The 24,495-nt window shown below is 44.7% G+C and overlaps 2 protein-coding genes and 2 pseudogenes across 13 annotated transcripts in view; all 4 read right to left on the minus strand.

Moving 5' to 3' along the window:
* GCNA (germ cell nuclear acidic peptidase) overlaps positions 1-6,169 on the minus strand; it is a 22,224-nt gene extending 16,055 nt beyond the window's left edge. For 9 of the 11 annotated variants that reach the window (XR_005648316.1, XR_005648315.1, XM_039841691.1 and 6 more), the window contains exon 1: positions 1,426-1,735. The gene's annotated coding sequence lies outside the window, so the exon portion shown is untranslated. Of the gene's footprint in view, positions 1-1,425; positions 1,736-4,224 lie in introns of those variants that run through there. The other 2 variants (XM_039841688.1, XM_039841687.1) reach the window with 2 other exon arrangements.
* Positions 1,883-24,495, minus strand: part of OGT (O-linked N-acetylglucosamine (GlcNAc) transferase) — a 39,677-nt gene continuing 17,064 nt past the window's right edge. The window contains exons 8-22 of one of the 2 annotated variants that reach the window (XM_039841684.1): positions 24,235-24,375; positions 23,547-23,647; positions 23,222-23,375; positions 23,032-23,133; positions 22,656-22,835; positions 21,804-21,962; positions 21,549-21,638; positions 16,835-16,960; positions 16,280-16,450; positions 16,051-16,167; positions 15,776-15,946; positions 14,067-14,219; positions 7,569-7,821; positions 7,192-7,315; positions 1,883-4,161 (exon numbers count right to left, since the gene is read on the minus strand). In XM_039841684.1, the coding sequence (XP_039697618.1) occupies positions 3,987-4,161; positions 7,192-7,315; positions 7,569-7,821; positions 14,067-14,219; positions 15,776-15,946; positions 16,051-16,167; positions 16,280-16,450; positions 16,835-16,960; positions 21,549-21,638; positions 21,804-21,962; positions 22,656-22,835; positions 23,032-23,133; positions 23,222-23,375; positions 23,547-23,647; positions 24,235-24,375 (2,217 nt within the window). In that variant the 3' untranslated portion in view covers positions 1,883-3,986. The remainder of the gene's footprint in view (positions 4,162-7,191; positions 7,316-7,568; positions 7,822-14,066; positions 14,220-15,775; positions 15,947-16,050; positions 16,168-16,279; positions 16,451-16,834; positions 16,961-21,548; positions 21,639-21,803; positions 21,963-22,655; positions 22,836-23,031; positions 23,134-23,221; positions 23,376-23,546; positions 23,648-24,234; positions 24,376-24,495) is intronic. The other variant, XM_039841685.1, reaches the window with a different exon arrangement.
* Positions 9,096-9,214, minus strand: LOC120585432 (uncharacterized; annotated as a pseudogene).
* On the minus strand, positions 21,005-21,131 carry LOC120585426 (uncharacterized; annotated as a pseudogene).

Genomic DNA, 24,495 nt, shown 5'->3' on the forward strand with positions numbered 1-24,495 from the left:
CGCGGGACCGAGCCGGCCGAACGCCGAACGCGCCGCCGGGATCTCGGCCCCGAGGCCCGGGACCCGTCCGAGTGCCCGCGGCGCGCGGTGCCAGCCTGTCGCCTCACCCGGCCAGCTTCGAGGGCCGTCCCGCCCCGCTCGCACCTCCGGCCCGGGACCGCCTACCTTCTCCAGCCGTCCGCGGTGTGGCCGTCGGCCACTCATGTCCCGCCGCAGCCGGAGGGCACGCGAGATCCGGAGCGACTGAGGACGGCCTGCGGGCACGGCGGCTTTTTATAGTGCCGGGGTGCGCCGGCGGCAGGAACTGACGTGTCGCCGCCCCAGGTGCCCACGTTATGAGAGGGCGCCCCGTGCCCACCTATCACAGCCGGTCTCCGGGCAAATTTATAAGTTGCAAATCGAATTCAAATTTGGCGCCTGGAACCCTGCCTGCCACTCTGGGGACTCCCGTCGATCTGTCCCAACCGCCGCCGCGTTTCCGGCCGCGCTCCGAGCCGCCGTGTGGCGCCGAACGAACGGTGCCAGTCGGCACCGCCGAACGAACGGTGCCAGTCGGCACCGCCGAACGAACGGTGCCAGTCGGCACCGCCGAACGAACGGTGCCAGTCGGCACCGCCGAACGAACGGTGCCAGTCGGCACCGCCGAACGAACGGTGCCAGTCGGCACCGCCGACCCGCCCGTGCCCGGCGACGCGGCCTCCCGCGCCCGAAGCCCCCCGGGCCCCGCGGGTGGCGGGCGGCGGTTACTTGAGCTTTCTTTCCGGCAGCCGCCCCTAAACATGGACGGCGAGGCCGCCGCGCTCAGCACGGAGCCCGGCCTGCCGCGGGCACCTGCGCACCTCGTAACCGAGCCGGTGCCGGCGCGAAGGGGCCTGCTGCCCACTTCGCCCTCACCATAGCAAAGAGCAGGCGGCCTCGGCACTAGCTACGTCACCGCCATCACACACGCGCGCTAGAAGCTGCCGCGGCGGCGGCTCCAGGCTCCGACCCCAGCAGCTCGTCTCCCCGAACCGCCACCCCCGAGCCCGGAACCGTCCCCAGGTACAAAGGTACCTTGAGGTGACAGGGACCAGACAAAAGGGGCTTCTCATAACCCTCTCTCGGCAATAACCCCGTACACTTAGCTCTACAAGCCTCTTCCATGAAAATGGAGCCCAGGTACCCCCATCGAAGCTGTACTTGACACCACGGGCGGCGGTTAGAACCGAAGCGTCAGTAAGGTCCACGACTTTATTCAGGGCACGAGTCCCTTAGACTGGAAATGGCAGAAGCAGATTCCCAAAAGACAGAATGGGCCGAGAAAGAACGTCCCCCGAGGAGGCCACTGCACACTCCCTCCCCCACACTGCCTTTTAGGAAACAGACAAACTAGTCCACATCAGGTCCCTGAGGAGCATAATCCACAGAAGTTGGCAGGCAAATTACCTGAAATTTTACTTTTTAAAAAATTCTCACTTATCTCTCTGAGTTAATAGGCGGCTGAACAGCCTGTCCTGGTCCCTGGCGCATCGCTACTTGGTTCGGTTGCTCCCGCAAACAGGTGGCTGCGTCCCACCACCACACACAGTGGCAACAGTGGGCGTGGAGAATGACGAGGCTGTGCCGGCGGGGCAGCCAGAGCAGTCCTAAGTGAAACGGGAACAAGCGTGAGTCGGTGTGTTGGGAGATGCAGGCCGCGTGTCATCTTAAAGGTTCGTATGCCAACCCCACCCCTCCGCCACACTTGGCTGAGAAAACAAAATAATTCTCAATATCACAGCTGCGCCAGGCAAATCTGGCTCTTTCGTTGTTTGGAGCTTTTCGAATGTAGGTCTCATCCCTGGATGATCCCGTTATTCTGTCCAACACTCGATTTAACAGAACACAAACTACAGCAGCCACATTAAGGGCAAATCATTCATTTATTGTTTAAGGATCGCAAGACATCTGGGTTTCTGTAGCACAATTTAAATGTTTTACTTTTTTGATATAGCAGAGTATAATAAAAAAAACAATTAGTTTCCAGTAATATCTCTATCTCTATTCTGAATTAAGTCTTCCACAGACATGTCACCTGGAAACAAAAGCCTGTTACAATAAGCAAAGCTTTATCCAGAGTGGCGACTTTTCGTGCCAGGAAAACGTTCATCCCTGTAGGAGGAATGATGTGCTATGTTACACGGCTGTTAGCTCACAGCCTTGAGGGCACTGGAAGTACATCATCCTATTCCATGTTAAGTAGTTTGGTGAATTTCAAACATCAGTTTGTCAGCAACCATCTGGCAACCTTTAACTGATAGTTCAATCGGGTAAAAAATAAATTAAGAAATCCCTACACTGATGTTTCTTGATTTACATTGTTAAAAGGTACACAGTTCATTAACATGTAATTCTGCCTACGAATTACATTTGAGACTCCTTGCTCAGATTTTGGTTAATAGTAAGAACCTTTCGGAAGTTCGAGTTCTTATTAATCAATAATTTGTCAGCTAGGATACATTCAGGCATCAGCTGCAACTACAGAATAGGTGCACTGCCTCAGTGCTTTGGAAAGACATTATAATCTAGAACACTACTAGCAGACAAAAACATTATCTGTTACTGGATAGCATAAGTGCAGTACAGCGAGACAAAACATATATTCATATGTCGGCTTCTTTAAGCCTCAAGCCCTCAATCCTTTGTTGAAATTCGGTAATTTTATTCCTATGGTTTTTAATACCAAGAATTCAAGCTCCAGGAGGGCTAAAGTCTAATTTGTACTCCAAACCAAGTAGCAGTACAGTTCTCTACTATTGAGCCTGAACCCATAGAGACTTCACGACCAAGTCCAGAAGACAGTTATTACAGAATACCCTAGAAGGTCCGAAAAATAATTACTCATATACACAGCTGGTCCTTCAGAGCTTTTTACCTGTAACATGTTTTCTGATGAAAGTTATTCAATGTATTCGCAGTAACTGTGACTTACTGATCAAATATTTGAATACTTATACTTACCTGGGATTTCATTTCTGCAGACAGAAATAGGAAGAACAGGACTCACTTAAAAAAAAAAAAACCTTAGAAAGGAAGGTAAAAATCTTTTCACACACTATCACTTCCGGAAGCAGCATAGAGTGGCAGTCGAAGGTAAAACACTGGTGAGAGAGGTCAAAACCAGGCCAGAAAAATCTATACATCATCATCATCAACGACAGTACCACAACCGTGCCCTTCATAATCAATCATTCCTAAGAATTTGCATTTGGCACCAGATGGTGTGTTTTAGAGAAACACTCTGGGATGTTTTTCAACAGACTTGGTTTTGCTAGCTGAGTTACAGGAGAGATTAAAGTAGGGGGAAGGGGAGAGAAGGAAATGGACCGGGAAAAACTTCTGAATCATCATCTAAACCAGCAAAAAAAGCACTGATAGCTCCAAATATTAGGTCAGACACTAAACAACTGATATAGGCTCGAGTGGTTTATAAAACCTATAAAAAGACTACACCAGCCAAGTCCCCATTAATCTGTAGAGTTCAGAAACCAAAACAAGGAGCAACATTTTAGCTTAAAACCTTATCAGAAGAGAATCATACACACTGCACATGAATAAAAACACCTGAAATCAAACATTTTTAAAAGCTCCAATACCCCAAATATAAAGAAAAAAATTAATTCTGAAGACTTGATCAATCCATGGAATCACAAACGGCGCGACAATCGAGGTCTCCCCTCCACAGTAAGCATCCTACGGAAGACCAAGAGAGAGCGGTCCTTCCAGACCTCTGCACCACCTGCTGCCGCCACACTCTATGGCGATTCCTTGGAGAACAGCGGTTTCCCATCTCGTGTCTCTCCCTAGCAATGAAGGGAAGTGAGTCTGGCTGTGCTATTCTATTATCATTATTGTGTCACCATTCTTCAACATGATACTGTACAGATAAGAAGTCTGTCATCTAGTTCCCTTTCCCCCAGAAGGTTGAGGCTCAGGTACAGGGCGGTTCTCCTGTGCATAGTCTTTATTTAGGCCGACTCTGTGACTTCAACGGGCTTAATCATGTGATCAGGTTTGTTGCCAGCAGCATAATGCTCCCACATCTGTAGATAGAGCCGCTCTAGTTCCATTGTGTACTGTTTGGTGTTGAACAGAGGGCTAGATATTCTCTGCTTCCACACTTTGCCGCGAATCTTCTTCAGGCTGGGCGATTAAAACAAAAAGAGAGCGGCAAGTTTACAAACAGGGCGGAAACTCAGAACTCACCCCAATAAATGCTTCGTCACCCTTGTGGTAAAACACATGAGCAAACTTCACACCGTTTTCTCTTCTGACTGGCTCCTTTACCCCGCTGCTAAAAAAGGAAAGGATTACACCTAGCATGATGCTAGCACCTATAATCGAGTTCGCCTTCGTGTCCTCTGGAAAAAAGTCGTTCTTTCCTAAACAAGTATACCCAAGACACGCCTCGCTTACCCCGTTCCGTCTCGTTCCTACCTTTGAAATGAAAACAGGAATCGGCAATGACACGTGCCTTTTCCTACGCACTACTGCTCAGAATGCAAACTGCTTGCCCTTTCAGGGAGCGATTTAGCAACGTGTATATTAAGAACCCTAAATGGTCATAACCCTCTGACCATCGATAACATTTTTAAAAATCTATTCGAAAGAAATCATCGGAGATGCAGACGCCTGGCCACACAAAGAGGTCCACGGAGGCACTCTTCACGATGGCTAAGGCACAAATATTCATTTATGGGCATTTGAAGGAAATAGGAAAACAAGGGGGAAAATGCACTATGTCAACGAAGCTGTTGATTTAGATTTTTTTTTTTAAAAAGGTCGTCCTTCTGTCACCAAGGGTGCGGTTCTGCTCAGAAACGGAAAACGCAATCGGCTCTGGGAATGGAGGGATCCTCTCTCCACTCTGCTTCTGAATGTATCATTTGCCATGAGATTATTCTTATAGGGAGGGAACTATTACTTTAGAGCCAGAAGCTGGAACACTCCTGTGAATTTTTAAAATCAATAAAAAAGCTGCTTTCATGTTTGTTGACAGAACTAGTAAAATGGCTGCGCATCTATCTGTTGGCCTCAACCTGACCATGACCATATTAATGCTGCTGTCCAAAAAAAAAAAATTTTTATGTTTTTAAAAATTGTTTGTCAAGAGGAGAACGGTTAAACTGGGACATCCATACAATGAAATACTACTCAGCAATAAAAAGGAATGAACACTGATAAAAGCCAGGAACGTGGATGAATCTCAGAACATCGTGCTGAGTGCAAGTAGTCCTTAAGGTTATACACCGCATGGTTCCATTTGTGTAAGGTAAAACTAACTTATCGTGGGGAAATTTTTCAGAACAGTGGTTGACTGAGGGTTGTTGATGGGACCGAATGAGAAGGTGCATGAAGGAACTTTCTGGAGGGATGGCAATGCTCTCTATCTTATTAGGACTTCGGGTTATAAAAAAAGTGCTTGTGTGTTCCACTGTACGTAAACTCTGCCTCAAAAAAATAAATTAAACCCTAGTTAATGATGTCCATTCTGAAGTATTTAGGGAGAAGAGAACTGATGTCTGCAAATGACTTTGAAGTGTCAAATAAGATGACTGCCAGATGGACAGAGGAACAAACAGATGTGAGATAAAGTAAGCATAGTAAATGTCAGCGGTAGAATCTAGATGGTAGGTCTGTAAGCGTTTATTATAAAATTAACATTTTTCACAATAAAATATTGGGGAAAGTACTGTATGACGTCAACTACGTTCCAAAGAGTTTTAAAAAAAAAATACACGGGGGCGGCTCCATAGTGTAGTGGTTAGCACGTCTGCTTTGCATGCAGAAGGTCCTGGGTTCACGCACCATGCAGAGGCATGGACCACACTCCGGGGGTGGCAGGCCCTGGGTATGCCTGGCCCCGGGTGCGCCAGGCCCCAAGTGCACACCACGAGCGTGTGGGAGGAGACGCCCCGCCTTCAGAGATCTAGTTCTTAAGGGGAAACGGCAACCTCCATGGATCGTGGGTGGAAGTGGGGGAAGGGGGAATTAAAGAGGGGAAAATAAATACACTAAATTATTTACTGTTGTTATCTCTGGGATGACAGACATGAATCTTACTTTTTTTTTAATGACTGGGCTCAAAATTTTCAGTCATTTTTCTTAGGTGTATATGATATTCGATGGAGACAATTATGAAAATAAATAAATGCTAAACATCTGTTGAATGCTTACTATGTACCAATAACTGTTGTGTTTTATGTGGAACATCTTTTTTTGTGGCTTCTAGTATACAACAACTCTGCAAGGTAGGTACTATTATTTGTCCCCATTCTTCAGATAGAAAAACCAAGGCACACAGAGACTTATTTGTCCAAAGTCACAGAACTTGTAGGTGGGAGGGCGTAGATTCAAACCCAGGCAATCTGACTCAAAGAGGGTGCCTCTTTAAAGTTCTATATAATAAGCTACTTCTCAGAAAACCAGAGGAAAAAAAATCACCCAGAAAAACTTCAGTTAAAAGATAAACTGTATTTCATTGTATGGATAAGGAATCATTTATCTAAGCATCACCCCTCTAATTCCTGCCCATTTGGGGGCATTTAAGTTGTGCTTTTTTTTTTTTCTTATGCTGCAGTGAAAATGGGGCATTACCAGGCTCAAAGCTCTGGCTTTTTTTTTTTTTTTTTAAGGATCTTAAAACTTTGAGGAAGGGGTCTACCAATTTACTCACCAATGTATGAAAAGGCCAGCACCTCAATGCTCCCTCATCATTGGTATCATGTTAAAAGTCTTTTGTTTTATAGGCAAATTATGGGTATGCCTCGATGTTATTTTCATTTCTACTACAGAGGCTGAAACATTCATTCTCTTGCTAACCATTTGTATTTTTAATTCGAGTGAGTTATTTCCTTCTTTACTTTCCTATTAATGGATTTAAAATGTCAATGTTCTTCAGTCTTTATATAGCAAGGCTATTAATATTTGACATTTTTTAAAATATTTTATTTGCCTTTTAATTTTTTGACTTACTTTTCAATTCAGTCATTTACTCTTTACCTTTCAATCGCTTCATTCAGAAAAGTTAGAGCGCTCTTCTCTCATCCAGAGATCATACGATTAATTCACCTATTTTATTATTTCATTTTATAACATCTATATTCTTTCTAAATTTCCCTGATTCTCTTCACTTTACCATATGATCTGTCCATGAAAAAAAAGTTTACTTACTATTCTAGATCGGTTCCAAGTTTCACAGCTATGTCTTCATATTCTTGTCTACTTTTAGCAATAAGCTCAAGACAACCTAAACAAGTGAGCTGGGAAGCAGCAACGCGAGAAGCAAGAGTCTCTCCTGTAGTAAGAAAGAACAATTGCACAACTGAGAATGCAAATAGCACATGGTCATTACTGTTATTCATGTTAAGCAGCCACGCAATGTGGATGGGGAGAACGCAGCCCAGTGCTCGGACTTGACCGAGTCTCATTTTCTTATCACCCTGCCCTAAATGTGGCTTCTAGTATACACGGCTTCGCCTGCAAGGGTCTCCCCCAAAGGATATTCGAAGAAGAACCAGGAGCAGCGCAATGATTTATCAGTGACTTACCTGGCATAGTCACCATGGGCGTTCCTGCCCAGAGGACATCCATCCCTGTGGTGTGCCCATTACAGAGCGGCGTGTCTAGGCAGACGTCAGCCAGCTGGCCTCTCCTGACATGCTCCTCCTTAGGAGCAACGGGCGAGAAAATGATACGGTTCTGGGGAAGGCCCATGTTCTGGGCATACTGCTGTATGTTGGGTTCTCCTACTGCTGGGAAACGCAACAACCACAGCACACTATTAGGAACCCGCTTCAGGATCTAAAACAGGAAAAATGAGAGTAATTACTAATAGCGGCTCTGCCTTCTCCAGGAAGATTGCTACAGATCTCTAATAATTCTACCACACTCTCTTCTCTTCACCCAGACAGTGGCCTACCGTGACCATAAGTCTTTCCTTCACGTGGATAAATTAGATCAACTGATTGTTAGTTCCCTTTCTGCTAAGCTGTCCCCAAAGAGAGTTAAAAGAAAGAGGAGACTGATCTAAGAAGGCATGAAACAAGCTACTAATTGGCAAAATCTGAGGCAGCTACGTCCTGTGGGAACTGATACTGGTAGCAGTTTGGTCGAGGAAGTAGGAATTTTCCATTTCAAATTTTAATTCCCTCACCATGACACATCAAATAGTTAGGTCACACTTGCCTGACTTTATTTGCCTAATCTAGATCAGGTGTCAGATGACTTTTTTTTTTTTTTTTTTGTAAAGGACCAGAGAACACAGCCGCATGGACTCTGTCATAACTGCTCAATTCTCCCTTGTCACTGGAAAGCAGCCACAGACAGTATGTAAACAGGTAGGTGTGGTTGTGTCAATAAAATTTTATTTACAAAACCAGACAGCGGGTGGATCTGGCCCAGAGGCCAGTTTGCCAACCACAGATTTCAATCTACAGCTACTCCATGTACCACACAAGTTCATCGTCCCTTCTGTGAAAGGCAGGGTAACAGACGAATTTCAGAATTCCGAGTATTTCAGGCTGTTAAAAAGTTGTACAGTACATATACATTACCTAACACCCTCAGGGCAACTCCCTGTAAACAAACACATTAGTATCTCTGCATTTAGACGTAGGAATATTCGTATTAAACAGAACAGAAATAGTGTAGTTCAGTTATTTTTGCTGACAAATTTGCCACAAACTTATGATGAAGCTTTTGGTTTTCTAATTTTTTTGAACACTCTGAAGTGAAGTTTAAAGGACAGTAAACCTATACTCATCTGTTTCCTCTAACCCTCCACCCTTCCCTCCTAAGAAAAAAAAAATGACATTAATCAAAAAGCAAGCAACCAAAGACTATCTTCATTTGAATTCTATGGAATAAGAACCAATTACGGATAGCAAAGTTTAAAATCTTCAGAGACCCTGCTTATGCAAACCGGTCTGATGATCTGAAAGGTCATAGCATGAATCGATTCGTTCCTGGGTTTTATTTATTTATTTTCATTTATTTATTTTAGGCAAGGCAACCCTTGGTTGACCTCACAGACGGACCTTGTCAGCTTACAATCCCTTCTTTTTTTTTTTCTTTTACGCCCACAGCACCTGGTCTTCCTAGGTGGTCTCCCATCCATGTACTAACCAGGCCCGACCCTGCTTAGCTTCTGAGATCAGACAGGATCGGGCTTGTTCAGGGTGGCATGGCTGTAGACATTCATTCCTGGTTTTAATTGTACAACATCGCAAGAATGTTTAAAATGGGTGGATGTGCACGACAGCTTTTGCTATCAGTTTAGACCATGCGCTGGCACACTACAGCCTGTGAGCCAAATCTGGAATGTTGCCAGTTTTTGTACATCAAATTTTACTGGAACACAACTTCACTCGTTCATTTATACTATGTCGACGGTGTTTTCCTGCTACAACAGGCAGAGTTCAGTAGCTGTGACTGAGTATGGACCGCGAAACTGAAAATATTTGCCGTCTGGCCTATAAGAAAAAGTTTGCTGATCTCTGCTTTTGAATATATAAATTTAAAACGTTCATCAGGTGATATTTAGACACTGGAAGGACATCGATAATGGCTGAAAAAGCTGCCACTCTTTTGAAGACTCAAAATGAGCACAACAGACTCCCGGGCAAGATGGCAGAGTAGGTAAACTCTGAGATTTCCTCTTCTCATGACCATATCAAAATTACAACTAAACTGCAGAACCACCATCGCTGAGAACCGCCTCAAGTCTAGCTGAGCAGAAGTCCTACAACTAAGGACACAGAAGCAGCCATCTCAAGCCTGGTAGGAGAGAAGGAAAAGCAGAATGAGCTGGCCCCACAGCCACGTGTGGCGATTAAAAATCGAGAAGGGACATCTCAGCTGCGAAGGTCCCCCCGGAGAAGCGAGTGGTCCCGGCCTTCACCAGGCTCCCCTGTCCCAGGCACCAGTGCTGAAGGAGGGGTCCTCAGAACATCTAGCTGTGAAAACCATTGGGGACTGTGTCCCAGAGAGACAAAGGGCCGTGGGAGCTCAAGCCATGCTGCTCTTTAAAGGACCAGAGAACACACTGCTCACTCCAAGCTCCGGCACAGGAGCAGCAGCTTGAAAAGCACCAGGGACGTAGGGAGAGGAACTAAATTAAATTTCTTCGGGAAGAGGGCTGGAGGTGTAGGGGTGGGGGCAACTCTCTCTGGGGACGGAAGTGCTGGAAGTGCTGGCGGGCACAACTGTTCCTTTGTGGAGCTCTCCTCCCACGCCCCAGGCAGCAGAGGCAGGCACCGAATCCCTGCTCTCCACCAAGCAGACACCATCCACCCCGCCCCGGTGATTCCCTGAGGCGCTGCCCCAGCCAAGTGGCTGTACCAGGCCTGAGTGTCTCTCGGTGGCTCCTCCACAGCAGAGGCCTTCCTCAGCTGATGCTGCAGACTCACTCAAAGGACCACAAACACCACACGAGGGGTGGCTGCCCTCGGCTTGCGTGACACTCTCCGAGATCCACAAGTAGCGACTGGCCTCAGCATACATTACAGCTCCTGCCAACCGGCCTGAAGCGCAGCACAAACAGAGACTGGTCTCAACTTGCACTATAACCCCCAATGGAAAGCCACATGCAAAAAAAATGAAAATAGACTGCTATCTATCACCATACTACCAAACTTAACCCAAAATGGATCAAAGACCTGAATATAAGACCTGAAACAATAAACTGCATAGAAGAAAACATAGGTACTAACCTCATCGACCTCGGATTTAGAGAGGATTTTATGAATTTGACCTCAAAGACAAGAGAAGTAAAGTAAAAATGAATGAATGGGACTACATGGAACTAAGAAGCTTCTGCACAGAAAAGAAACCATCGACAAGGCAAAGAGGTAACCATCTGAACGGGAGATGTTTGCAAACAACGCCTCCAACAAGGGCCTAATTTCTAAGATATATAAAGAACTCATACGACTCAACAATAAAAAAAAATCCAATTAAAAAAATGGGCAGAGGGGTGGGGGAGGCAGACAGAGTAAAGGGGGGTCAAATATGTGGTGACAGAAAGAAATCTATGAGGTGAACACACAGTGTGAATAATGTGTGTGTGTGTGTGTGTGTGTGTGTGTGTGTGTATCGTGATATGCCTTACTGTAAAAAAAAAAAAATGAACTAGAGCCACACATATCAAGGGGACATCGCCTAAATATATTACACTAAGAAAAGAAAAAGCAAATTTCAGAAAGATATAAACCTTATCATGCCAGTCATAGAACGTTTTAAAACATTCAACACAATAATCCATATTGCTTGGAGACAGGTATATGTGTGGTAAAATGTAAAGAAAGACATGGGACATGGGAATGATCACTGTCACACTTAAGAGAAGGGTGTCTGACTAGGCAGGGGCAAAGATCCTGGGGGTTTCTGCTTATACTGGTTAATATTTTATTTCTAAAGCAAGGTGGTAGGGATATGAGAGCTCAGTGTAATATTCTTCGTACAGTTTTATTTGTTCAAAGCACTTCGAAGTAAAATTTTAAAAATAAAAAAGAATTTAGACAGTAGTAAGGAGAAGGAGCAGGGTTAGGGAGGAAAAGAGAGAGGCAAAAGGGGCAAAAGCAGTTTTAATTTGCAGAGATTTCTGCCATCGAAGAAATGGCACACAAACCCTGCATTTTCCAAAATGGACTGGATGAGAGGATGACTTTACCTGGACTTTAATCTCAAAACTGACTCTGCTCTGCAAGAATCCTATGTCAAAAAGATAATCCACAAATGGATAAATTTGAGCAAAAGGGACACAAACTTAAAGCCAAAGAACACAGACGGCTCCATTCTAATCCAAAAGTAATACCAAGTTCCCTGCAGGGAGCGGGGGGAGAAACCTAATTTAACCTTTCGACTCCTTACTCCGTAATTATCATCTGGTGATAGTAATACAGAGGATGTTGTGAGGATTAACAAATTCACTTCTCAAGTTTTGTAGATTAAAAAAAAAAAAGAGGCAGAGGACCTGAACAGACACTTCTCCCAAGAAGACAAATGGCCAAGGGACATGAAAAGACGCTCAGCTTTACTAGCTATTGGGAAATGCATATCAAAACCACGATGAGATACCACCTCACACCTCTAAGAATGTCTGTCATCAACAGGACAAGTCATAACAAGTGTTGGAGAGGTTGTGGGGAAAAAGGAACCTTCATACACTGCTGGTGGGTATGTAAGCTCATACAGACACTATGGAAAACAGGATGGAGGCTCCTCAAAAAATTAAGAATATAATTACCATATGACCCAGCAATCCCTCTTCTGGATATTTACCCAAAAAACTTGAAAACATTTATCCGCAACTTTATATGCACCCCAATGTTCATAGCGGCATTTGTTCACAGCGGCTGAGACATGGAAACAATCAAAATACCCATTGATATATGACTGAATAAAGATGTGGTACATATATACAATGGAATATTACTCAGCCATAAGCAAAGATGAAATACTGCCATTTGCAACAACATGAATGGACCCTGAGATTATCATGCTAAGTGAAATAAGTCAGCAGTTGAGAACCATATGATTTCACTAATATATGGGATATAAAACTAAAAGTAACAAACTTAACAATCAGAGACTCATGGACAAGGACAGTGGATCTGTGGTTACCAGAGGGAAGGGGGAAGGTAGATAGGCGTAAGGAGCGGGGGATGGTCAAATATTTGGTGGCAAAAGGAAGTTTAACTTGGGGCGGTGAATATACAACGCAAGATACATAGGACATATTATTGAATTATACACTCGAAACCTATTTGGTTTTATTAACCAATTATCACCCAATAAATTTTTAAAAATTGTAAAATAATAAAAAGATCATAACCCATGATCGAGTGGGTTGCAAGGTTGGTTTAATATCCACAAATCAATTAATATGATACACCATGTAAACAAAACAAAGGATAAAAATCATATCATATCAACAGATTCAGAATAAAGCATTTTACAAAATCCAACATGCATTTATAATTAAAAAAACTCTCAGCAAAGTGGGGATGGGGGAACATATCTCTATGTAATAAAGGCCTTATATGACAAACCCACACCTAATCCCATATTTAACAATGAAAAGCTGAAAGCTTTTTAAGTTCAGGAACAAGACAGGGATGTCCAGTTTTACCACTTTTATTCAACATAGTATTGGAAGTCCTAGCCACGGCAATCAGAAATAAAGACTTCCAAATTGGAAAGGAAGGAGGAAAACTGTCATTATGTGCAGAAGACATGATCCTATATAGAAAGAACTCGTGCACTGTTGGTGAGATGGCAAATTGATGCAGCCACTATCGAAAACAGTATGGAGGTTCCTCAAAAAATTAAAACAAACTACCTTTTATGACCCAGCAATTCCACTTCTGGGTATTTATTTGAAAAAAATCCAAAACATTAATTTGCAAAGATATGTGCATCCCTATTATTTATAACAGCTGAGATATGGAAGCAATCTAACTGTTCATTGATAAACGATTCAATAAAGGAGATGTAATATATAATGGAATATTACTCAGCCATAAAAAAAGAACGAAATCTTGCCATTAGTGACAACATGAATGGACCTAGAGGGTGTTATGCTAAGTGAAATAAGTCAGAGGAAGACAAATACCATATGATTTCACACATGATTTATGTGTAATCTATAAAACAAAAGAATAAACAAAACAGAAAAAGACTCATTCTGAGAATGAACTGATGGTTGCCAAATGGGAGGGGGACTGGGTGAAAATGTTGAAGGGGTTAAGAAGTAGAAATTGGTAGTTACTAAAGAGTCACAGGGATGTGAAGCACAGCATAGGGAATACAGTCAAAAATATTGTCATAACTACATATAGTGTCAAATGGATACTAGATCTATTAGGGTGGTCATTTCGTAAGGTGTGTTTATATCTATCTAATCACTGATGTACGCCTGAAACTAACATGAGATTGTATGTCAATTGTAACTGAAAAATGAATGAATTAAAAAAAAAGAAATCGGCACAGCGGCTCCCAAATGGGGGTGGGGGAGCCTCCGTAAGACGGCCTGTGCACATACTCACATTTGCCCACATCTGCAAAGTAGAAGGGTCAATTTTATATAACTGATTAAAGTTACAGTACACAATGGCATCTTCTGGTAACCCGTACTGAGAACGTGTGGTTACAATAATGGTACGGGGGACCTCTTCTCCAGTGGCAGCCTTATTGTTGATCTAGAAAAGAAAGAAAAAGAAAATATGATGATTGTAAAGTCGGCATAGTCCAATATTTTTTAATCAGTAAGGAATCCTTAAGATGCAAAACAGTATGACCATTATCAATTACATCACTGAACTAGGAGAAAATATCCATGACGTTTTAAGTTGAAAAGAACAATGTTACAGCATCGTCTTAAATTTGGGGGTGTTGCACTATGAAACCTCTCACTCTAGCCGAAATGTTCTCTGCAAAACAGTATCAATTCAACAACAAGCTTTCGCTCACTCTTTTCTTCATGCATGGAATGTCCTTTCCTGAAACACGCTCGCCCTTCAAAAGTCAATGCATTCCTCCAAATAATCTCTACTAAGACTGTTTCTCCCCGCCACACTGATCATCACGATTTCTGAGCGTCTGTGTGCACAATTATAGTCTAATCTTTCAATTCCCACAATCTGGGTACCGCCTCACGCCGTTATTTAACTACTCCAGGCGTGTACGGACACTTCCATACGTAAGGGCATTGGGGTCTGTCTACACTCGAAATTCCGTCCCCATGCATTTCATGAACTACGCTTTTGTTAACTTACACATCGGTCTTTTTAGCCCAGTACACATTGAGAGCAATTATAATCAATTCCTTTACCTCCTGCTAGGGAGCTGGCCTGACAGCGGAGAGTTCACTTGGAGCACCCATTGTATAAATTGTTGTCCAACTCTAACTGTTAATGCTAAGAGGTCAGACGTCTTTGCCTTATGATCTCTTGACAGAGCTACATACTTATGTATACAAGCATGCGATATATATTTACTGGGCACATACTACATTACTGAGGCTAAGACACAGGCCCTAAAGTAATTCAATTCAGTGGCGAATATAAAACCAGGAGATTACGTGTTGTGTGGGATGGAAAGATATATCCCAAATATTACAGAAGTTACACTACACAGCAACATCACGGAAATGTGAAGCAAAACCACAATGAGATATCACCTCGCATCTGGCAGGATGGCCGCCATCAATAAATCGACAAATGACAAGGGGTGGCGAGGATGTGGAAAAAAGGGAACCCTCGTGCGCTGCTCGTGGGACGACAGACTGGTGCAGCCACTACAGAAAACAGTCTGGAGCTTCCTCAAAAAATTCAAACTAGAACTACCTTATGACCCAGCGATTCTAATTCTGGGGATTTATCTGGAGAAATACGGGGATAAAGAGAGGCACAGATCCCTGGAGGAGCTCTCTGGACCAAGAATCTTAAAGATGAGTAGGATTTAACTAGGAAAAGGATGATTTAGTTACAGAAGCGAGTTCGCCACCACTAAAAGTAAAGCCACAGGCAGGGAATGACAAAGCATTGACATAATGGACTCCCACTAAGTCACCTGCTGGGCTGAAGCCAGGAGACCTTTACAGTCAGACAAACCTATGTGAGATGTCAATTTCCACTGAACTCATTTCCTCGTCTCTAACGGAATAACGGTGCTTGCCTCCTAGACTTGTTATGAGATTTAATGAAGATAAATGCCTCTTGTTGGTACATATCATGCTCTATTATTCTCTTCTCACCTGGGTAGTTGCCAGCCCATTGCTAATACTGAATCCATTAATGGTTATCTGAATCTGTCCTCTGTTAATCATTTCAATAACCGCTTCTGCAATGGTATTCATAGGAATGACTGGCATGTTAAGAGCGGTATTACTGCTGTCTGCATTGTCTCCTCCATCAGGACATTTCATCTAAAAAAACAAACAAAAGCAAAAGACACAAAATGCGTCATTAGGGAAAAGACCCCAGATGCAGATGACTTGACTTCATTTGACAATATTAAGCAGGTTCTGACCTTGACGATTTTCACATCTGGTAGACTATCAAGGAATGCTTTGAGGTCGATGCCATTCAGAACGATCCGATTGTCGTAAATGTGTCCATTGGACTTAAAATCGATGACTGCTTTTTTCTAATGGAAAAACAGTTTCAGACACGTCGTGTTGGATGCGCGGAGACAACGGCAAGAAAATAAATGACCGCAGTTCTTTGCGATTCCCCCATAGCACTGTTTTTCTACCTACCTTCAGGTGAGGGAACATATTCGCATGATCCCCAATAAAGAAAGTATGGGGCATATAAGCCAGCTTCTCAGAGTACTGCTCGGCGACCTCGGCAGGTGAGGTTTCCTGATCGGTGATGATGTAATCCATGAAGAGCGCACCACTTGTCCCAGGGTACCCCAGCCACATCGCCTAAGAGAAAAAAAGCAGACCAAAAACCGACTAAGAACCCTCAACCAAAGGGTCCAACACTGAAAATAAGTAAAACAAGGAGGACTGACTTCGCTTGTCAAGAGCGATCCAGTAGCATTTTAGATACAACTTCTGAGCACTAAAATATTTTCCCAATTTACAAGACAATTATTTATACCTATGAACTGCATGTCCCTACATGTACCTGTGGGTGCTGAGTTCTACACTCAAAATTTTGTCCCCGTACATTTCAAGAACTACTTTTCTTACGTCACGCGCATCTGCCCTATCGTTTCCAACGCCAGGTAACCAGACCGAAAACAAAAAAAAAGCAAAAAAACACAACCAATAAACACTGGGAGCAATTATTATTAATTTCTTTACCTGGATAGGAGCTGGCCTGAGAGCAAAGAGTTCATTTCGAGCACCCTTGGTATAACCATTCATGTTTATCAGAATGTGTATACCATCCTGATGGATGCGATCAGCTGCTTTTCCATTGCATGGAATCTACGGAATAAAAAAAATAAAACTCGTTACGTAGAGTCTCGGACTCATTCAATTTGATTTTATGGCATTAAACAGAATTCAGATTCCCAGATGCAAAACACAACTTATAACATACGGTAAAAATCTAGTTAAGGGCCATCATAATGGCCCCGAAGCATCAGAAAAACAGGGTAGATTTGACCCCTAAACAACACGGGCTTGGACGACGCAGGTCCACTCATACACATTTTTTTCCCCAATAAATAAACTGGAACAATTTTTGGAGATCTGTGACACTGAAAAAATTTGCAGACGAATCACATAACCTAGAACTACTGAAAGAATTAAGAAAAAGTGAGTTATGCCATGAACGCATAAAATATAGACACTAAACTACTTTCTCATTTACTACCATAATACATACACGAACCTATTATAAAAAGTTAATACTGATAAAAAAATTACACACACACAGAGACCATACAGGACTTCATTAGCAGTCAAGAAAAATGTAAATAAACCCAAACATGCAGTACTGAACCATGAAATTAACTGTGACGTTATTATTATCTAACTTCACAGCCACCGGCTACTGCCACAGTGAGCTCGACCGCTGCCAGCAAGTGCTTCAGCAGTGCGAGGCCAGTCGTCCCCAGGTGAGTTTATTTCTCCAGTGAACTGCACAGCGCAGTCACAAGTGATCCCGCACAGTTGTGTATTTTCCATTGCGTTTAGTGCGATACCATAAACCTTGAATAACACCCTGGGATGTTACCAGGTGCCACTAGTGACGCTGAAAGTGCTCCCAAGAAGCAGAGAAATGTCGTGATGTTACGAGAAAAAGTTCAGTGGCTTGATATGTCCCAGTGAGGTGTGCAGCGGCGCTGCCCGCCATTTCAAGATAAATGAATCCAGTGGCAGGATCATTATAAAAAAGGAAAAGGAAATTTGTGACGCCGTCTCTGCGGCTCTGCCGGCAGGCTCAAAAACCTTGCATTTCTCGTGAAATATCTTTTTATCTCGTATTGAAAATGCCGGATTACTGTAAGAAAAACATGCCTATAGACTAATATGATTCGAGAAAAAGCCAAGTCATTATGTGACAGCTTAAAGCAAAAGGAAGATGAAGGATCTGAAGTTAGAGAATTTAATGCTAGCAAAGGATGGTTTGATAATTTTAGAAAGCGGTTCGGCTTAAAAAATGTCAGGCTAACAGGAGAAGCAGCTTCTGCCAACCAAGAGGCAGCAGACGAGTTCCCAGATGCCGCTAAGAAAATCATCACTGAGAGACAGGGTATCTGGCTGAACAGGTTTTTAATTCAGACCCAAGTGCCCTATTCTGGGGGGAAAAATGGCACAAAGGACATTTATTAGTAAGGAAGAGAAGCGAGCACCGGGATCTGAGGCAGGAAAGGATGGGTTAACTCCGCTTTGTGCCATTGCAGTGGGGTTTACGATCAGGAGGGCCGTCATCTATGAAGCTGCTCACCCCTGAGCCTGGGAGAGGGGATGAACACCAGCCGCCGGTCTTTGGATTGTACGAGAAGGCCGAGACACAAAAACAAGCGCCCTCTTTCTGCATCGGTTCCATCGCTGCTTTGTCCCTGAGGTCACGAAGCACCTTGCCAGCGAGGGGCTGCCTTTTAAGCTCCTTTGAAACTGGACGATGCCCCTGGCCACACGGCACCGCATGGGTTTGTCAGCGAAGGCGTCAAAATGGACTACTTGCACCAGACACAACGTCCCTAATTCGGCCTCTGAGTCAGGGGTCGTCAGGACCTTTAAGGCTCATCAGGCACGGTCCCCACGGAAAGGACTGTCAACACTGTGGGGGACGCCATGGAGGTCAACGGCACGGAAGGGAACCCCGAGCGAGAGAATGTCACGGAAGCCTAGAGGGACGATATCACTGAAGATGCCATCCTCATTATCAAAGAAGCCATGAAAGCCACCAAGCCCAAATGACAAGCTCCTGGTGGAGAAGACTGTGTCCAGACGCTGTGCCTGACTTCAGAGGGTTTGCAACAGAACCGATCAAGAAAATCATGGAGATGTGGATGCAGCAAAAAGATCCATCCCCAGGGGGTGAAGGGTTTCAAGATACGGACCTTAGAGAAATTCAAGAGCTAGTGACGCCACGCTCGAGGAAGTTACAGAGGACTCGATGGAGGTGAGCGCGCCCGAACCAGCGCCAGGCGACGAGGGAGATGTGGAGGCAGCAGTGCTGGGGACCAGGCGGACACGGGGGCAGCGGGGTCCTCTGGGACGCCGGCGCTGGACCCGCAGCACAGCAGCACACGGTGGGGGAAGGAGCAGGACCGTCTTTCATTTTTAGGGAAATGAAAGAGCAAAAAGGTCCAACAGACACTGCGATGTATTTCTGAAGAGTCCCACGGACTGGTCTGCCTGTCCTGCGTCCCCCTGCCTCTGTCGCCGAGACGGCAAGACCAGCCCTCCCCCTCCCTCAGCCCACTCGGCGTGAGGATGACGAGGAGGCGGCCTTTATGATGCTCCACCTCCGCTAGCAAATACTCAGTATGCGAGACAGTCAATAAACTTAGCTGTTGGGCTGCGTATGTGTCTTCGTGTGGAAATCTAAGAACTGTGTGGCAAGAACTGCATGAGACGTTCCTGTGTCATCATCGTCACCGCCTATGTAGTCGCCAACGCAGAACATCGTATGCAAGACTCGAATGGAAGCAGAAGCCCCCATCCTTACGTACGCCTAAGGTGAGTGCTCGTTCATAGTAAACTAATACGCAGTGGCTCCATAGTGTGGCGGTTAGAACGTCTGCTCTGCATGCAGAAGGTTTTGGGTTTGCGCCCCAGGTGGAGCCACGGACCATACCCCGGATGCGTGCCGCGAGTGCGTGGGAGGAGACGCCCCACCTTCAGAGATCCAGTTCTTAAGGGGAGACGCAACATCTGTAGGGTCAGAGGTGGGGGAGTTAACGAGGGGGAGGGAGTACATAGCAGTAAAGTAATCATGTGTTAGTTTTCCTACTGTTTCATAACTTTGCTTTCAAAGAATTACATGACCGTCCAGAATGCCCCCTCCCTCCTGAGAACGTCCAGTGCTTTGCATCCTGTGAGATAATCCTGACGTAGGCACTGACCGATGACTCGTCTTGTAAAGAGACGATGTTAACTTCATGGTATTGATAAATACAGTACAGTATTATGAATGTATTGTCTTCCTTACGATTTCCTTGATAACATTTTCTCTTCTCTAGCTTACTTTACTATAAGAATACAACATATAATATGTATGACATACAAACCACGTGTTCACTGACTGTTTATGCTAACGGTAAGGCTTCCACTCAACAGCGGCTGTCGGTAGTTAAGTTTCTGGGAAGTTGGAATTTATATGTGGATTTGCGACTACACGGCGGTGGGCGTCCCTAACCCCTGCACTGTTCAAAGGTCAACTGTGCAGAGGAAGGAGAATTTCCTTCAAGACTGAATGACTAACGAGGCTTCGTAGGAGTCGGTATCTGAAATGGGCCTTTGAAGATGGCTAGGAGTCTGAGGAGCCGGACAGGATATAGTCTGGGTAGAGAACAGTATGAATGAAAAACCAGAGGAAACTGTGTGGTGCGTTTAAAAAACGGTAAGTAGATCATTTCCATTTGGTACGGGGTTTCCACGAGGGTGACCTGGTGGCTGACAAGGATCTGCAAAGAAGGTTGTGGTCCAACACAGAGAGGCTGGGAAGGCCGTGTGAGGAGTTCGCACTCCGTCAACAAGCACCGAGTCCCTGAAGGTCTCAGGCCTCTTGGCCACACAGAGACTCCAACCCTACATTGAAAACAGTCGGGTGTACTTCCGAAGCAAGAGTTATATTGCAAGAGATGTTGGGACATATTATTTATTGAATGACAAGTCTCACAACCCTTCTGCTAGGACTGCAATGATTCGTATATTAATTACCAAAGTATAGTATACTATACTTTGCATATCACTAATAGTCACCCAAGTGGTCAACAGCGTCTATTAAAAAAAACTCTAGTCTACACTCTCAGCAACTTAATTCCCTCACAGATTTCAATCTTTTTTTTTTAATGCCTACAGCACCCGATCTTCCTAGGTGGTCGGTCTCCCATCTATCTAAGTGCTAATCAGGCCCGACCCTGCTTAGCTTCCGATATCAGACGAGATCGGGCACGTTCAGGGTGGCGTGGCCATAGACAGGTTTCGATCTTAATTTATCATGAAACTTATGCTCCTAGAACGAGTATAGAAATAAAGAAAACCAAAGGCCGAGGCCCATGAAAATAAATAGGCCTATAGAAGTATCGATTCTTCTTCCAAGCTACCATTTTATTCAAGTTAGTCACAGTTAATATTAAGTATCTACTGTCGCAAGTGGTGGCTCAATCTCCAGAAAAGTTTTATGTCCAAGCACAAATTACACCATATTTCTAATTTCATTTGCAACCTCAGCAAAATCCATGCCGATTAGAAATGTAAATGATCAAGGAAATAAGGTCAAAGCAGTTGCCCATATGTAGCAGCTGAGGTTACATACCCGTCACGAAAAATACAAGCTATATACCAACAGTTCCAGTCGCGATTTGCTCAAAAGAAGTGTAAGAATTTCACCTACCTGCGAAAGATCAATGAAATGATTGGCTTCTGCCATCACCTTCACCCGGAAGTTTGTGCCATCATCTGGGCTCAGGGCGTAACAGAATACCTGAAGGGCGACACAGAGCCTATTTAATAACCTTGGCCCAAACCCTTCCAAAAGACACTGGGCTTGACACCTAATGACGATAATAAAGGCTCCACTGCGGGTCTGTTTGGTTTGTTTGGTTTGTTCTAGAAACCAACGGTGGCTCTAGGGAAACACCACGCTTACCTCAAATTTGTCAGGGTTGTGCATGCCCGGAATAGACTGCATAAGGTGCGAAGTGGGGTGATTCCCAAAGTCAGAACTCACGTAGCCGACGCGCAGTCGCCCGTCACTGAGCTTCAAGTCCTTTGGGTGTTCATATAGTGGTTTGTGAAGGACGTTGATCTACCAATGGAATCCAATGCTCGTTAGTAAAGGTGAGTCTGTACGTCAATTTTCGTCTAGGAAGAACGACTAAAAACACACCACCAGACCTGCACCTCACACCGGTTGGCAACGATTTGCCCAGAACAGTTCATTTAATTCACAGAGCCAGTTCAACGCAACGTTAGCATTTTACACAATATGCTTCATACTTTGACATGTTCCCTCAGAAATAGCCTGAGCAAATCTAAAACTTGTAGAAAGGAGGCGGTGGGTGTAGACAGCATGACGAACCCTGCAGTTCAGAAAATTCTGTAAGGGAGCCTCAAAAAAACCCAAACAAAACAGAATTACACCTAGCACTCCAATAGATTCTGCCGAGCAAATTCCCACCTTTGATCAAGTACGTCCTGCTCTAATTCTCAAAGGTGAGTATAAAATTCTGAACACTTCGTCAAACATCGTTTTCATATTAAAGGAAAACGCCGTCGGTCTATTGTTCCTGTTTCAGTCAAGAATCCCACCTTTTGGGACGGACTGGGTTCTGACCGAGACAGGACACAATGGAAGGAAGGGGCTTCTGGGCAGCTGACAAAGCTTCATTTCTCAACTCGGGTGGCGTTCGCCTTACGGTAACTCACTAAGCAACACATTCGATTCCCGGAGCTTATGGATGTGTCTTACTTAGCAACAAAAAGACTGAAGGACTCGCACCTTATCCAAGCAGAGGTTCCCGTGTCGCTCAGCAATAGCCTTCCTGAAGCCATGAGAAAGAGGATAGAGCATACTATGGTGAGGGTGCACAGAGGGCAACCTATTCTTCTCTAGCTGGTCAGCCACGATACTGACCAACTTCTTCATTCGCTCATCATAGTCTGTCCAATCACAGACAATCTAGAGGAGGCAAAGAAGAAGTTACACAGAAAGCCCTACTCCGGCATTTAACATTTACGTGTCTTTGGCCTAAAGTCATGTCAGTCAGATAACCTATTAAAAAACAGTCTCCAGGCAGGCTTTGATTAATACGGCACAAAACAGTTCAAAGGTGATTACAACACTGAAAGCCAGTTACTGGCCTGTTATTCTTTACCTGCAGGCAATGAGCCAAGTTACAATAAGCATCAGGAAAATCGGGTTTAAGTTTCAGAGCAGTGCGGTAAGAAGCTATTGCTTCTGGAATATTCCCTGAATCCTAGAAATAGAGTGGAATGGTTAAAATTTTTTCTAAAATTAAACAGTAGGTGCTAAGAGGCACACATTGTAATCATCAACAGGAGTACCTTGTGAATGGAAGCCAGATTGCTGTGGGCATCTGCAAACGCAGGGTTAATCTGAATGGCACGAGTGTAACACTGCAAGGCTCCCTGAACATCCTGCATCTCCTTCAGAGTGTTTCCCATGTTAGAATAGGCGTCAGCAAAGGTAGGACTGATTCTAAAGGACGGGACACAGGTGGGATGTATCTAGTACCAAAACCTTGAACCCCCAGTAACGCCGAATTTACTGTTCTTATCGAAAGTCATTTTAGCACGTGCCAAAGGTGCCAAATGCCAGGCATTAAACATCGTTTTTAAGAAGGAAAAGAGAAGGCTGGGAGCCTCTCACCGAATCGCCTCCTTATAGTGCATCAGCGCTTCCTGCAGCTTCCCCTGCTGCTGCAGCACGCTCGCCAGGTTTGAATGGGCAGCAGCGAACTCTGGGAAGACCTAGGAGACGGGAAAACTGCGTTCAGGAGACCCGCCAGGACAGCAGTGATGACGTCTGACTCACTCCGGCGACTTTACTCGGGGACCCTGACGTCCCTACGCTTCTTCCCGCCTTCTAGAACTACGCCTACTCATGCTTCAAAGCCGAGTAGCTCAAATCCTGCCTGTTCCTTTATCTCACAGGTCTCCCGGTTTCAAAACACGACGAGGCAGACCTCGCTCCATCTTCGTTCGTGCTGACAGCGCAGCATCTGCCTTCCGAAATCTCTCGCTGCTACTAAAATACCACACCTGCCAACCACCACCGCGGCGGAAACTACATATTCATCGGTAAGTTCTCTTGAACTGTAGCTCGCTGGGCGATTTTTCCGTGCAGAGCTCATCTACTCATAAACTAACAAACTCAAAATGTAGGGCCTGTCTTAAATGTCGCACAGGTTCTCACTCGTACCTTAGGTACTCGATTACCGGTCCAGCCAATGAGTCGGCCGCTGTTGCCACCTAAGAGGTGGGCGACGCGGCGAACTCGACGGCCTCCCTCTACTACCCCGCAGGCGAAAGCCCCAGCCGCGCCCCCCTCAACCTACTTCTAACGCTTTACGATACAGGCGGACCGCCTCCTCGATGTTCCCCTGCTCTCGCTTGATATTGGCCAGGTTGTTCAGCGAGTCCGCGTGGGTGGGACACAGCCGGAGAGCTGTATTGTAACAGTCTTCCGCTTCGGCAACCTAGGAAACAAAGCAAACGAAGCGATTCGCGGAGCTCCCAGAGCATAATAAACACTTCAGTGAACTGATCGCCTAAAGGATTACTCTGGGATTACTTGTCAGTTAGTTCTTCTTAACGGC

Source organism: Pteropus medius, unplaced genomic scaffold, assembly GCF_902729225.1.
Source record: "Pteropus medius unplaced genomic scaffold, Ma_sr-lr_union100, whole genome shotgun sequence".
Lineage (NCBI taxonomy): Eukaryota > Metazoa > Chordata > Mammalia > Chiroptera > Pteropodidae > Pteropus > Pteropus medius.